The sequence below is a fragment of the Pelophylax lessonae genome, assembly GCF_965119305.1.
Source record: "Pelophylax lessonae genome assembly, chromosome: 3".
Lineage (NCBI taxonomy): Eukaryota > Metazoa > Chordata > Amphibia > Anura > Ranidae > Pelophylax > Pelophylax lessonae.
In genome coordinates, this window is record NC_138770.1 from 355,761,315 (window position 1) to 355,777,213 (window position 15,899).

The 15,899-nt window shown below is 43.4% G+C and overlaps 1 protein-coding gene across 1 annotated transcript in view; it reads left to right on the plus strand.

Annotated features, from left to right (window-relative positions):
* The first annotated feature begins 234 nt into the window (after window positions 1–234).
* The window catches only part of LOC309549672 (dynein axonemal heavy chain 5-like), a 303,485-nt gene continuing 287,820 nt past the window's right edge, over window positions 235–15,899 (plus strand). The window contains exon 1 of the mRNA XM_082250083.1: window positions 235–390. Coding sequence (XP_082106209.1) covers window positions 255–390 — 136 coding nt within the window. The 5' untranslated portion in view covers window positions 235–254. The remainder of the gene's footprint in view (window positions 391–15,899) is intronic.

The window sequence follows — 15,899 nt, forward strand, 5'->3', positions numbered from 1 at the left end:
ATTTCTAGTGTACACAGTCCATTACAAGCAGCTTATCTGAAGGTTTACAAACACAGCTTCTTTTGTTACTGTCCCCAGGAGTTAATGAAAGGGTTACCGGTTAGAGAGATGTTCATTGTTAGAGACTGTTTACTGTTGGCCTTGACAACAGATGCAACTTTGCTGGCTTCTGATATAACTCCTTTCTTCAAATACTTTTTATTTTCCCATGAAGAAGCAGTTTTCAGAGTTTTCTGGAGTGAAAAGGTGAAGAAATGGATGAGAGGCATTGGTGGATAGCAGGCAAAGTGCAGCAGACATTCCACACTGCAGGACAGGACAGCTCCAGCGCATTGGAAGCCTTCATATTAGAAGCCAACAATCTGCAACTTATCAACAGCTTTCTCAGGGGTCTGTATAATATACTCAATTATTATTCCTAAGTAGTGTTGAGCGAACACGGACTGTATTATTCGTGTTCGTACCGAATAATTGGATTTTTTGTACCCGAACACGGACACGGACACTTTACTGTATGTTCGGGTAAAAATCCGTGTTCGGTCGTTTTATTTCCGGGTTTTGCATGCTTTGGCGCTCTTTTCATGGCGGGCTTTCAACAGCCAATCAACAATCGTTTAACTGGTGTGCCTTAAGCCATCCCAGCCATGCCTGCAAATGTCTCAGTAGCTGTGATTGGCCGTCTGAAGCATGTGACCAAGTCTTTATAAGTTCGAGGCAGCCGCAGCGGCGTCATTATGCTGCTTAGATTCAGGGACAGAGCACACATCAACGTGCTGGCTGCTGATTAGGGAAAGATAGGCAGGAAAAAACCATTTGTGTCCGGATAGAATTGAGGGACAGGTCGGAGTGTTTAGGCAGGGCGAGTTGTAGGCATTTTAGGGATAGAGTCTGCTGAATTATATAGGGTCAGTGTCTTCTACAAACTACAATCGATATTGCTGTGTGGGGGGTGGGGTCTGCACTCAATCCTGATCTACGATCTCTTCTCAATCCTGTTAGGGACAGAGTCTGCTGAATTTTAGGGAAACTGTGTTCTACAAACTACAATCGATATTGCTGTGTGGTGTGGGATTGGAGATAGGCAGGTGTCAGTGATCCACATCCATTTTTCTGTGTGTGAGCTGCAGTGAACACAATCTTTTTGGGCTGCAGTGAACACAATCTTTTTGGGCTGCAGTGAACACAATCTTTTTGGGCTGCAGTGAACACAATCTTTTTGGGCTGCAGTGAACACAATCTTTTTGGGCTGCAGTGAACACAATCTTTTTGGGGTGCAGTGAACAAAATCTTTTTGGGGTGCAGTGAACACAATCCTTTTTGGTGTGCAGTGAACACAATCTTTGTGGGGTGCAGTGAACAAAATCCTTTGTGGGGTGCAGTGAACACAATCTTTGTGGGGTGCAGTGAACAAAATCCTTTGTGGGGTGCAGTGAACACAATATTTTTGGGGTGCAGTGAACAAAATCCTTTTTGGGGTGCAGTGAACAACATCCTTTTTGGGGTGCAGTGAACACAATCTTTTTGGGGTGCAGTGAACAAAATCCTTTGTGGGGTGCAGTGAACACAATCTTTTTGGGGTGCAGTGAACACAATCTTTTTGGGGTGGAGTGAACAAAATCCTTTTTGGGGTGCAGTGAACAAAATCCTTTTTGGGGTGCAGTGAACAAAATCCTTTTTGGGGTGCAGTGAACACAATCTTTTTGGGGTGCAGTGAACACAATCTTTGTGGGGTGCAGTGAACACAATCTTTTTGGGGTGGAGTGAACAACATCCTTTTTGGGGTGCAGTGAACAACATCCTTTTTGGGGTGCAGTGAACACAATCTTTTTGGGGTGCAGTGAACACAATCTTTGTGGGGTACAGTGAACAGAATCTTTGTGGGGTGCAGTGAACACAATCTTTGGGGGGTACAGTGAACACAATCTTTGTGAGGTGCAGTGAACACAATCTTTGTGGGGTGCAGTGAACACAATCATTGTGGGGTGCAGTGAACTCAATCTTTGTGGGGTACAGTGAACACAATCTCATACTGAAGGTTTGAGGGTGCTGCCTGTTCCATACTCCCCCTACTCCTCATCTAGCCTTTTAGGGGTACAAACAATAGTAATTGGGGCCTAGTGTGGTTGTGTACGTGTGATATACATACACTTTTTTGGGATCATATTTTCTATTCCGCTATTTAATCAAAAACCTTTGGGGATCAGTTAAATTGGGGGATAGTCTGTGTTGGTACGTGTGAGAGAGATCCACCTTTCCAAGTTGTTGGGGTTCATCTCATACTTCTGAAGGTTTGAGGGTGCTGCCTGTTCCATACTCCCCCTACTCCTAGCCTTTTAGGGGTACAAACAATAGTAATTGGGGCCTAGTGTGGTTGTGTACGTGTGATATACATACACTTTTTTGGGATCATATTTTCTATTCCGCTATTTAATCAAAAACCTCTGGGGATCAGTTAAATTGGGGGATAGTCTGTGTTGGTACGTGTGAGAGAGATCCACCTTTCCAAGTTGTTGGGGTTCATCTCATACTTCTGAAGGTTTGAGGGTGCTGCCTGTTCCATACTCCCCCTACTCCTAGCCTTTTAGGGGTACAAACAATAGTAATTGGGGCCTAGTGTGGTTGTGTACGTGTGATATACATACACTTTTTTGGGATCATATTTTCTATTCCGCTATTTAATCAAAAACCTCTGGGGATCAGTTAAATTGGGGGATAGTCTGTGTTGGTACGTGTGAGAGAGATCCACCTTTCCAAGTTGTTGGGGTTCATCTCATACTTCTGAAGGTTTGAGGGTGCTGCCTGTTCCATACTCCCCCCTACTCCTAGCCTTTTAGGGGTACAAACAATAGTAATTGGGGCCTAGTGTGGTTGTGTACGTGTGATATACATACACTTTTTTGGGATCATATTTTCTATTCCGCTATTTAATCAAAAACCTTTGGGGATCAGTTAAATTGGGGGATAGTCTGTGTTGGTACGTGTGAGAGAGATCCACCTTTCCAAGTTGTTGAGGTTCATCTCATACTTCTGAAGGTTTGAGGGTGCTGCCTGTTCCATACTCCCCCTACTCCTAGCCTTTTAGGGGTACAAACAATAGTAATTGGGGCCTAGTGTGGTTGTGTACGTGTGATATACATACACTTTTTTGGGATCATATTTTCTATTCCGCTATTTAATCAAAAACCTTTGGGGATCAGTTAAATTGGGGGATAGTCTGTGTTGGTACGTGTGAGAGAGATCCACCTTTCCAAGTTGTTGGGGTTCATCTCATACTTCTGAAGGTTTGAGGGTGCTGCCTGTTACATACTCCCCCTACTCCTAGCCTTTTAGGGGTACAAACAATAGTAATTGGGGCCTAGTGTGGTTGTGTACGTGTGATATACATACACTTTTTTGGGATCATATTTTCTATTCCGCTATTTAATCAAAAACCTTTGGGGATCAGTTAAATTGGGGGATAGTCTGTGTTGGTACGTGTGAGAGAGATCCACCTTTCCAAGTTGTTGAGGTTCATCTCATACTTCTGAAGGTTTGAGGGTGCTGCCTGTTCCATACTCCCCCTACTCCTAGCCTTTTAGGGGTACAAACAATAGTAATTGGGGCCTAGTGTGGTTGTGTACGTGTGATATACATACACTTTTTTGGGATCATATTTTCTATTCCGCTATTTAATCAAAAACCTTTGGGGATCAGTTAAATTGGGGGATAGTCTGTGTTGGTACGTGTGAGAGAGATCCACCTTTCCAAGTTGTTGGGGTTCATCTCATACTTCTGAAGGTTTGAGGGTGCTGCCTGTTCCATACTCCCCCTACTCCTAGCCTTTTAGGGGTACAAACAATAGTAATTGGGGCCTAGTGTGGTTGTGTACGTGTGATATACATACACTTTTTTGGGATCATATTTTCTATTCCGCTATTTAATCAAAAACCTTTGGGGATCAGTTAAATTGGGGGATAGTCTGTGTTGGTACGTGTGAGAGAGATCCACCTTTCCAAGTTGTTGGGGTTCATCTCATACTTCTGAAGGTTTGAGGGTGCTGCCTGTTCCATACTCCCCCTACTCCTAGCCTTTTAGGGGTACAAACAATAGTAATTGGGGCCTAGTGTGGTTGTGTACGTGTGATATACATACACTTTTTTGGGATCATATTTTCTATTCCGCTATTTAATCAAAAACCTTTGGGGATCAGTTAAATTGGGGGATAGTCTGTGTTGGTACGTGTGAGAGAGATCCACCTTTCCAAGTTGTTGAGGTTCATCTCATACTTCTGAAGGTTTGAGGGTGCTGCCTGTTCCATACTCCCCCTACTCCTAGCCTTTTAGGGGTACAAACAATAGTAATTGGGGCCTAGTGTGGTTGTGTACGTGTGATATACATACACTTTTTTGGGATCATATTTTCTATTCCGCTATTTAATCAAAAACCTTTGGGGATCAGTTAAATTGGGGGATAGTCTGTGTTGGTACGTGTGAGAGAGATCCACCTTTCCAAGTTGTTGGGGTTCATCTCATACTTCTGAAGGTTTGAGGGTGCTGCCTGTTCCATACTCCCCCTACTCCTAGCCTTTTAGGGGTACAAACAATAGTAATTGGGGCCTAGTGTGGTTGTGTACGTGTGATATACATACACTTTTTTGGGATCATATTTTCTATTCCGCTATTTAATCAAAAACCTTTGGGGATCAGTTAAATTGGGGGATAGTCTGTGTTGGTACGTGTGAGAGAGATCCACCTTTCCAAGTTGTTGGGGTTCATCTCATACTTCTGAAGGTTTGAGGGTGCTGCCTGTTCCATACTCCCCCTACTCCTAGCCTTTTAGGGGTACAAACAATAGTAATTGGGGCCTAGTGTGGTTGTGTACGTGTGATATACATACACTTTTTTGGGATCATATTTTCTATTCCGCTATTTAATCAAAAACCTTTGGGGATCAGTTAAATTGGGGGATAGTCTGTGTTGGTACGTGTGAGAGAGATCCACCTTTCCAAGTTGTTGGGGTTCATCTCATACTTCTGAAGGTTTGAGGGTGCTGCCTGTTCCATACTCCCCCTACTCCTAGCCTTTTAGGGGTACAAACAATAGTAATTGGGGCCTAGTGTGGTTGTGTACGTGTGATATACATACACTTTTTTGGGATCATATTTTCTATTCCGCTATTTAATCAAAAACCTCTGGGGATCAGTTAAATTGGGGGATAGTCTGTGTTGGTACGTGTGAGAGAGATCCACCTTTCCAAGTTGTTGGGGTTCATCTCATACTTCTGAAGGTTTGAGGGTGCTGCCTGTTCCATACTCCCCCTACTCCTAGCCTTTTAGGGGTACAAACAATAGTAATTGGGGCCTAGTGTGGTTGTGTACGTGTGATATACATACACTTTTTTGGGATCATATTTTCTATTCCGCTATTTAATCAAAAACCTTTGGGGATCAGTTAAATTGGGGGATAGTCTGTGTTGGTACGTGTGAGAGAGATCCACCTTTCCAAGTTGTTGGGGTTCATCTCATACTTCTGAAGGTTTGAGGGTGCTGCCTGTTCCATACTCCCCCTACTCCTAGCCTTTTAGGGGTACAAACAATAGTAATTGGGGCCTAGTGTGGTTGTGTACGTGTGATATACATACACTTTTTTGGGATCATATTTTCTATTCCGCTATTTAATCAAAAACCTCTGGGGATCAGTTAAATTGGGGGATAGTCTGTGTTGGTACGTGTGAGAGAGATCCACCTTTCCAAGTTGTTGGGGTTCATCTCATACTTCTGAAGGTTTGAGGGTGCTGCCTGTTCCATACCCCCCCTACTCCTCATCTAGCCTTTTAGGGGTACAAACAATAGTAATTGGGGCCTAGTGTGGTTGTGTACGTGCGAGATACATACACTTTTTTTGATCATATTTCCTATTCCGCTATTCAATAAAAACCTTTGAGGATCAATTGAATTGCGGGATAGTCTGTGTCGGTACGTGTGAGAGAGATCCACCTTTCCAAGTTGTTGGGGTTCATCTCATACTTCTGAAGGTTTGAGGGTGCTGCCTGTTCCATACCCCCCCTACTCCTCATCTAGCCTTTTAGGGGTACAAACAATAGTAATTGGGGCCTAGTGTGGTTGTGTACGTGCGAGATACATACACTTTTTTTGATCATATTTCCTATTCCGCTATTCAATAAAAACCTTTGAGGATCAATTGAATTGCGGGATAGTCTGTGTCGGTACGTGTGAGAGAGATCCACCTTTCCAAGTTGTTGGGGTTCATCTCATACTTCTGAAGGTTTGAGGGTGCTGCCTGTTCCATACCCCCCCTACTCCTCATCTAGCCTTTTAGGGGTACAAACAATAGTAATTGGGGCCTAGTGTGGTTGTGTACGTGCGAGATACATACACTTTTTTTGATCATATTTCCTATTCCGCTATTCAATAAAAACCTTTGAGGATCAATTGAATTGCGGGATAGTCTGTGTCGGTACGTGTGAGAGAGATCCACCTTTCCAAGTTGTTGGGGTTCATCTCATACTTCTGAAGGTTTGAGGGTGCTGCCTGTTCCATACCCCCCCTACTCCTCATCTAGCCTTTTAGGGGTACAAACAATAGTAATTGGGGCCTAGTGTGGTTGTGTACGTGCGAGATACATACACTTTTTTTGATCATATTTCCTATTCCGCTATTCAATAAAAACCTTTGAGGATCAATTGAATTGCGGGATAGTCTGTGTCGGTACGTGTGAGAGAGATCCACCTTTCCAAGTTGTTGGGGTTCATCTCATACTTCTGAAGGTTTGAGGGTGCTGCCTGTTCCATACCCCCCCTACTCCTCATCTAGCCTTTTAGGGGTACAAACAATAGTAATTGGGGCCTAGTGTGGTTGTGTACGTGCGAGATACATACACTTTTTTTGATCATATTTCCTATTCCGCTATTCAATAAAAACCTTTGAGGATCAATTGAATTGCGGGATAGTCTGTGTCGGTACGTGTGAGAGAGATCCACCTTTCCAAGTTGTTGGGGTTCATCTCATACTTCTGAAGGTTTGAGGGTGCTGCCTGTTCCATACTCCCCCTACTCCTCATCTAGCCTTTTAGGGGTACAAACAATAGTAATTGGGGCCTAGTGTGGTTGTGTACATGTGATATACATACACTTTTTTTGGATCATATTTTCTATTCCGCTATTTAATTTAACTGGGCCTCCATGCGAGACCTGTGTGCCTTGTTGCGCTGTTTTGAGTACTCCACCAACATGGCCAGTGGCAATGACGCCGTTCTCAGCTTAACTATCCCACTTCTATGCCTCCTTGAAAAAACAATTCGGGCGATGATGGAAGAGGATGTGGCACAGGATGAGGAGGAGGAGGAGGATGAAGAGGTAACATTTCCAAGGCTTTCAGGGCAGTCATTCGCAAGGGGCTCCGAGGGTGGGTTCCTGCACACGCAAACGCCAGGGACGCAATTGTCCAGCAGGGGCACAGTTCTGGAGGATGAGGAGGATGAGGAGGAGGAGGAGCTGGAGGAGGAGATGGAACCATGTTCACAGCAGGGTGGCACCCAGGCCAGCTCATGGCCATCACTGGTGCGTGGCTGGGGGGATACAGAGGACACGGACCATACACCTCCCACAGAGGACAGCCTTTCGTTGCCTCTGGGCAGCCTGGCACACATGAGCGATTACATGCTGCAGTGTCTCCACAACGACCGCCGAGTTGCCCACATTCTAACTTGTGCTGATTACTGGGTGGCCACGCTGCTGGATCCCCGTTACAAGGACAACGTACCGTCCTTAATTCACTCACTGGAGCGCGATCGCAAGATGCGCGAGTACAAGCGCACGCTGGTAGACGCCATGCTGCTGGCATTCCCATCTGACAGCGGGGCCACAGTGGAAGCACAAGGCAGAGGAGGAGGAGGAGGAGGTCGCCAACGCAACCAGGGCACCGCCAGCACCTCAGAAGGCAGGGTTAGCATGGCCGAAATGTGGAAAAGCTTTGTCAGCACGCCACAACAAACAGCAGCACCAGCAGCTCAGATGGAACGTCTTAGCAGGAGGCAGCATTTTACCAACATGGTGGAGCAGTATGTGTGCACACGCCTACATGTAGTGAATGACGGGTCTGCCCCCTTCAACTTCTGGGTCTCCAAATTGGGCACATGGCCTGAGCTTGCCCTTTACGCCTTGGAGGTGCTGGCGTGCCCTGCAGCCAGTGTATTATCTGAACGGGTATTTAGCACGGCTGGGGGCGTTATAACAGACAAGCGCAGCCGCCTGTCCAGAGACAATGTGGACAAGCTCACGTTCATTAAAATGAACCAGGCATGGATCCCACGGGACTTTTCCGTACCTTATGCAGAATAGCAATGGATACCGACCTTACCCACCCATTGTTCCATTTTTGCTCTTTCTCACTCTTTTGGGGTGTACCCTCATTTAAAATTTGTGAAAAGAAGCAGTGTTGGCTACCTCGTCCTCCTCCTCAGGGCCAGATTAATGTAGGGGCTATTGGAGCTGCAGCTCCAGGCCCCTACCTTTTATATAGGCCCCGGGTTGGCCATATTCACTGTTACCGCTCTTCTGTCACTTGTAAACACAGAAGTCTGGCTTCTATGCTCGCTTCCCCAGGCAGCACCCTCAGAACCTCCCCACACAGCGTGAAGGCCGGACAAGGAGGGACAGTTGGCGATGCATGGATGTGTTTATGGGCTTCAGAGACAGCATCCCATGTTGAATTAGGCATGCATGGCTGCACCCTTCCTCCTCTGGGTGCATGGCAAGGCACGGCCCTAAGGCCCTTCAAAATCCTCAGCACCAAGCCCATGATGCTGTTAATCCGGCCCTGGTCCTCCTCCACCGCCGCTTCCACCTACACCGCCCATAGGTGTGCGCAGCCTATTGCATTAAGGTGTGCACCCCAAAGTTGAAATACACATGCATGTGTTTGCCAGCAGGGAGAGTAATGTATCGGGGCCATGTACCTGTAGGCAAGGAGAAATAGAGCAGAGCAGGTCCCAGGGAGATCTTTCCCATCTCCTCACTGGCAATGCTATGTGCCCTAGGTGATTAGGGTGTGCCCAGGCACACCCAGCACACCCTGTGCGCACGCCTATGTCACCGCCACATCCACCACCACCTTAACCTCCCTCCTACTCCATATGGGCCTCGTCCTTCAGAGATGAAGAAGAACATTGTTTTATTTTTCTGTTTTTTTTTGTTGTTTTAAGTTATTTCCCTATCCACATTTGTTTGCAGAGCACTTGCCATGCTCTTAATTACGTTTTGCTGCCATTTGCAGCACTCTAGCCCTTTCCTTTGGTGTTTTAGAGCCATTTTAGTGCCTTAAAGTTCGGGTCCCCATTGACTTCAATGGGGTTCGGTGTCCGGGAAAAGTTCGGTAAAAGTCCGGGACACGGACCCGGACTTTTTTTTAAAGTTCGGCCGAACCCGTCGAACACGGACATCTAGGTGTTCGCTCAACCCTATTCCTAAGAATCTGATATCCTGTCACAGCATCAAGGCGATTAAATCAGTATGTTGTATGTTATAGGACTGAAGTTTTTCATATTTGCACATTATGGGTGTATTGTCTGGGTTCGGCCCCTTCTGGCCTTTAATAAAATTATATTTGAAAAAAAAAAAGGAGTATTTTAGCCTAAGAGCTTGTTGTCTAACATTGCTGCTGAGTCCTGATTCACACATATGCGATGTCAGACATTGCATGTGATTCGGAGCGCACTGCTCTGCAAATCACATGCAATGTCTGTGCGTTGTGAATTCAGCCATACAGATTGTATAATTAAATTTGCATCGCATTCAGACCAAAATCACACAGGACCCTTTTTTTTGGTCCGCACCAGAATCGGATTGCCTGGGTGTTCACACCTATGCGATCTGATTCATGTCTGACATGACCGTTCGCACTGCAATATGCCAACTGATCTAGGTGTTTTAACTTTGTATTGACACCCTCAGCGATTCGCATATGGAAGTGTGAACTGCCTGCGAGTTGAGTGCGATGTGGGAACCGGCAGTGGATTCACAGGGTTCCTGCATTGCATATGTGTGAACCAGCCCTGAATCTTGTGGCTATTGATTTTCAATTGCAAACAAAACAAAAAAAAAACTAGATCTACAAAAAAATCTCTTTGTTTAGACTAATACACAGTAAATCCTTTATTTTTATTACTGATGATATGCTGTACACATCTTAAAAATATTAATTCTTTTAAAATGCAAAAAGGTTAATGCAATGATTATCAGCTTCAGACCCCATTCACACTGGGGCGACCTGTCAGGCGACCTGGTCGCCTGCCATAGAGAAGCTGTGGACCCGTTCTAATAGGAGCGACACAAGTCGCTCCAACTTAGAAAAAGGGTCCGGAGCTTCTTTGGGGTGACCCGGAGCGACCTGCATTGACTTTAATGATATGAAGTCCGTGCCGGCCGCTCCGAGGTCGCGGTGGGTGCGAGCTGCGCACCGCGACCTGTGAGGTCACCCCGGCAAGTAGCGTCGCCCCAGTGTGAACGGGGTCTTAGGCTGTACATGGGCTGATGTTTTCAGTATGCATTATATATAGCATACACACAACGGTGCATATATATGGTTTTACTCCTTTCTCTATGGAGGAGCAACAGAGACCCCTTTGGACAGCAGCATTGTCTGCAGATGGTAGTGTTAGATGGGCTAGTAGATTAGAAGGAGTTTACATAATTGGTAAACAAGGTCAAAATTAAGGCATATATAATTGTATTATATTGCAGCTTACCAATTATTAGATGTGATGGCTGCATTCGTTTTCTTTTTTTAGGCTTTCTTTCCTTTATTTTTGTCTGGTGACCCAGCCAGAAAGTCTGCTTTTTTTCAACAGAATAAGCTCTTATAGTTTGAGACCAACTGACAAAGATGCTTGCAATAATCAGCTTTTATTTATTCATGTACAATCCCAAATTAAAAAAAAAAAAAAAAAAAAAAATGGTTGCTGTAACTGTTTGTGGAATGGCAATGTGAGTTGGAGTTTGGCTTTAATCTGTTAGTGTTTCTAAATCTGCTAGTACATCTAACACTCCACTCCTCCCAGACTGACAATGCTGCTGTCCAAATGTGCTCATTGGGCTTATTCATTCAGAGTAGGAGCACTCTAAAACAGGAGGTGTGTTACTGGTCAGATCACCTGGTGAAAACAGAGGGGACAAAGCAGTGCTTTAAGTGGCCCAAAAGAGGTGCCGGTACTCTATTATAGCCTATACATTTTTTTGCCCCCCCCCCACCACACATCAGGGTCCCCACAGAGCACCCCCCCCCCCCTGGCCTGGGCTGGGACTCCGGAGCAGGGGGACTCACTGGTGGTGACTGGTCTGGCTCTGGAGTGGGACATTTTCTTGGGGGGGGCAATTGAGAACGCAGATGTCCAAAATTAGCGTACTGGTGCGCTAAGGCGCACGGAGAGGTGGCGGTATGCTCAAGAGCCATATTTGGAAGTGGCGGTACTGAGTACCAGTGCATACCGGCCCACTTAAAGCACTGGGACAAAGGATAAAAAAGGAAAATAAATGCAGCCATCACATCTAATGATTGGTAAGCTGCAATATATTACATTTTGGGTTTATTGCCGCTTTAATGCACACAACTGGTCCATATATATTTAGAATATAAACCCAGCAAAATATATTTTGTTAAATATAATTATTAATAGAATATTATTATATTAACATTAATGTTATTATGAACAAAAAAAAAGTTTCCCAAAACTGTAGGCTGTTTGGTCATGGCAGGAACATAATTTTATTTTTGCTTCATCTGCCAACAATAAATGGATTGCCAAAAGCAAAACTATGTGCAAACAAGATCTGACCAGGTGCCAGTATTGTAGAACTGTCCTATATAAAAAATGCAAACATTTGGAACACCTTTTGCATTTTGGTGAGTTTCATACTTGCTATCTTTTCCATTCCCAAATGAATGAACCTTTTTGGTGTAAAACATGCCTGAGAGTCTGATATAATTTTGAAATTGTATCTTGTGTATGATGCGTTATTCCTTCCATAGTGCAGTATTGACTGACTCTGATCTGCTATTCCCTCTCAGTCAGTGCAGACAGTTTTCTCCAGTATACAGGGATGAAAGTTTTTTGTGACCCTGAGGAGGAATATGGTAAGAGACTTTCAATAGTTACCGACAGATTCCTACATACAGTGGAATTGTATAGTCATTGGTTCAAGATCAAGAACTGAGCTTATACCTTTATGTGTCAAGTACCAAATGTGGCTGTAGGAACCTACTTGGCTCCTACCTCCAACATGTATTTGAAAGGTGTGGCCAGGTATGGTGCAAACGCGATGGTACTCTGTATCATTTTTTAAAAAATATTTTATTTATTTTTGTTGTTTACAACAAAAAAATCATTATATCATATAACATGTATAATAAAAAATCACAGCATTTTGATTTGAATTAATCCAAACAATCCTCTCTTTACTTATATATCTCCCCAATGATTGTACCTCTTCAAATACACTCTAGGATCCATTCCCTAATTTTTAAATCATAAACCCCTTAGAAAAAAAAGGGGGGGGGAGGGAAAGGGAAGAAAGAAAGGGGATAGTAGGAAAGAGCCTCTGTGTGCTACAGGTCTCGTCTAAAGCCCCGTACACACGTACCGATCGGCGGCCGACCGATCGGCCGTATTTTGTCCCCGGGCTGTCCTGTCCGCTGAAAAGTGCAAAAGACTGCACACGAATTTTGTCCGCCGACTGCAGAAGTGATGTCATGTGATGGTTAACTTTCCCTGTGTTTTTTCTTCTCTGAGCATGCCCAGTCTTGCAAATCTGCTGTCTGTCGGCCGAATTCTGTACTGACTGGCGAACAATCGGCCGTTCTGGTGTCGGCATACAAAAATTTTAATGCTTGCACGACAGATTCTGTTCGGCCGAAAGTGTGCTGTCGGCTGTCGGAAGCATCATACTAACAAGCCGAAAATCGGCCGATCGGTCATCGGCCGAATCTTTTCAGCCGACAATCTGCACGTGTGTACGGGCCTTAATGCTCTCAACTTTCACGCAAACTCATATCTCTTTAGAATATAGAAATTATTCCAACCCCTCCATATCTTCTTATATTTATCTAATTTGTGATTAGCATTTAATGAAAGATATTCTAATTTATTAATCTCCTCCACTTTCATAATCCACATATTAATCTCGGGGCCTCGTCATTTTTCTATTTAAGTGGGATACACATTTTTGCAGCGTTTACTAAATGGGAAATTATCGAATTTCTGTATTGGTTCCTTAGGATGCTGGTCATGTGTAGGAGAAAGAAGGCTGGGTCCATCACTACCCTGTGTTATTTCACAGATCTGTTCCCAGAATTTATCCAACTTGGGACACGACCAAAAAATATGTAGGAGTGTCCCTCTTCCCTCTCCAGCATCTATCCGTATTTACTTGTGAAATTTTATTTATTTTCCCTGGAGTTTGGTACCATCTAGTCAAGATTTTATAGTTCGCCTCCTGTATTTTTGTACACATAGATGTTGCAAATGTTGGCTGGAATATTAGACTTTTCTCTTCTGTAGAAAAGATGTGATTACGTTCTCTCTCCCACTCAGTAATATAGGAGAGTTGGTAATTGTCGTCTGGTCCAATCAACATTGCATACAGCCTAGATATTGTATGCGTCAAAATACCTCTTTGCGAGCAGATCTCTTCAAATGGTGTCATCTCTAAGTCCTCTCGATTTGGTATTGGTAAGAACCTCAAAAAATGTTTAAGTTAAAGTGCTCTCCATTAGTCCAATCAAAAGGCTCCTGTGGGTTCCATTAGTTAATTCTCAGAGGGCCATCCTGTCGATGTTAAAAAATGATTTACTTGGAAGCATCCTGTTTCCATCAGGTTTTTAAATACCTTATCTTGATATCCAGGGGTGAACAGAGGGTTTCCTAGTACTGGAAACAAGGTAGACTTTTCTCTTGTTAACTTACACTGTTTAATCTTGCTTTAATTGTGTGTCGAATAAGAGGGTGTGATTGCATAGATTCTGGCAGAGAGTGGAAGCAAAATGGAGCACTTCTAAGAGGTATTTCAAATAGTGCTTGTTCTAAATTGGGCCAAAATTTAACTTCCATATGACGGCACCAATCAACAAATCTCCCCAGCTGTATAGCCTGATAATATTTCCTCATATCCAGTACCGACAAACCCCCTGCTTCCTTTGGGAGTGTAAGAACTTTCTTATTAAGTCTAGGGGGCTTATCTGCCCATATAAACTCCTTCAGTATAGTGTCAATTTGTTTGAAATAGCTAAGCGGTACAAATATAGATAAGGTTTGAAATAAGTATAAGAACTTTGGAAGGATGCACATTTTAATAATGTTACATCTCCCAATCCAAGAGAAGAAGCCCTTACTCCAATTTTGTAATAAAGTCCGTACCGATTTCAACATCGGGGGAAAGTTATGTCCATACAGCTGGGAGAACACCGGTGGTATATGAGTTCCCAAATATTTCAATGCCACTCCTGTCCTGTTTCAAACCGAAATTTTGTTGTAATTGTTGTAATGTTGACTGTGTTATTCCTACTCCCATAGCTTCTGACTTATTTAGATTTATTTTGAGATTGGACACAGCTCCTACTCTGTATCAGTTTATTAATAGTTTAAGGTTGGATCCTTCAATTTTAGAACTAATTGATGAAGCATAGACTAGTGCTATGACCTTGCATGTTTGTTCATAGTTAGTCTAGTTTGTATTCCAATTTATTAATAATACCCAGAAGGGTGGGAAATGACAAGGACTGTGTTTGTCTACAGAGAGTTGGTGCTTTTTTTTTTTGGTAATAGCTGCCCTTTTTCGGTAAAACATTTTATCTAGTGGAATAAGAAGGCTAAAGCACACAATCAGATTATCGGACAAATGTTTGTCCGTTTTTTTGTTGCATGCTAGTCTCATATCAAAGCAAGGAAGCTACTTAACATATAAAAATTTTCTTACGACCAAATTAAATTTCAGAAGTAATGTCATGTGTTGAATTGTTTTGGATGTATTCTTTTGTTTCTGAGCATGTTTAGTCTTGCTCTTATAATTTTTTTCGGGTGAAAACTGTACTAATTAAATGGAAATCGAACGTTATGTTCACGTACGAAAATAATTTCTAGCCTGCACCTATAGGTTTTGTTGTCTGGAAAGTTGGAATCAGCTGTCAAAAGCGCTATACTTACGATCAGAAAATCAGGAGATTGTTCGACGTACAAAATTTAATTTCTGGTTTTCTTATCGTGTGTATGGGCCTTTAGGTAGGGAGGTATTAAAGTGGTTTACTTGTTGGTATCTCCAATAATCTTAAGAGTGTGAGCACCACTTGGATCCTATAACTTCCAGTGAAAGCAGTTTAGTTTAGTAGGTGATGTATTATAAGAGAGCCCTCTGTTAATCCAGCCCTTATAAGCTTCATTAGCCAATCCAGGATGTAATCAGAGTGACTTTATAATAGATATCATTGAAGAAAACCTACAGCAGACTGGGACATTTCATTGCTGCAAAGGCAAAATTAGTTGAAAAATAGCATTTGGCAGAAGAAAGTAAAAGATCCTTCCACCAATGCAGAAGAGCACATGAATTATGTCAGCTAGAGTAGTCAATAAAATGTTTCTTATACATATATATACCCTGATTGATACAAGAAACTGAGAAGGAGACTGATGTGAGGGGCCATCCAAAATCTTCCCCGGTATACCAGGTGTACATACACCAATGCAAGAGTCAACCCACTAGGCATACGCCAAACTGGGTCCACTCACTTTGGTAAGCCTCCTTAAATGATTGGTGGTGGATTGTGTCACATTAATTTTGTCTTTATTCATCGTTTGGAGCACGTTTGGAGAATTTTGGTTTTACGTTCATTGTGGCAATAAGAACTTTTTTTTACC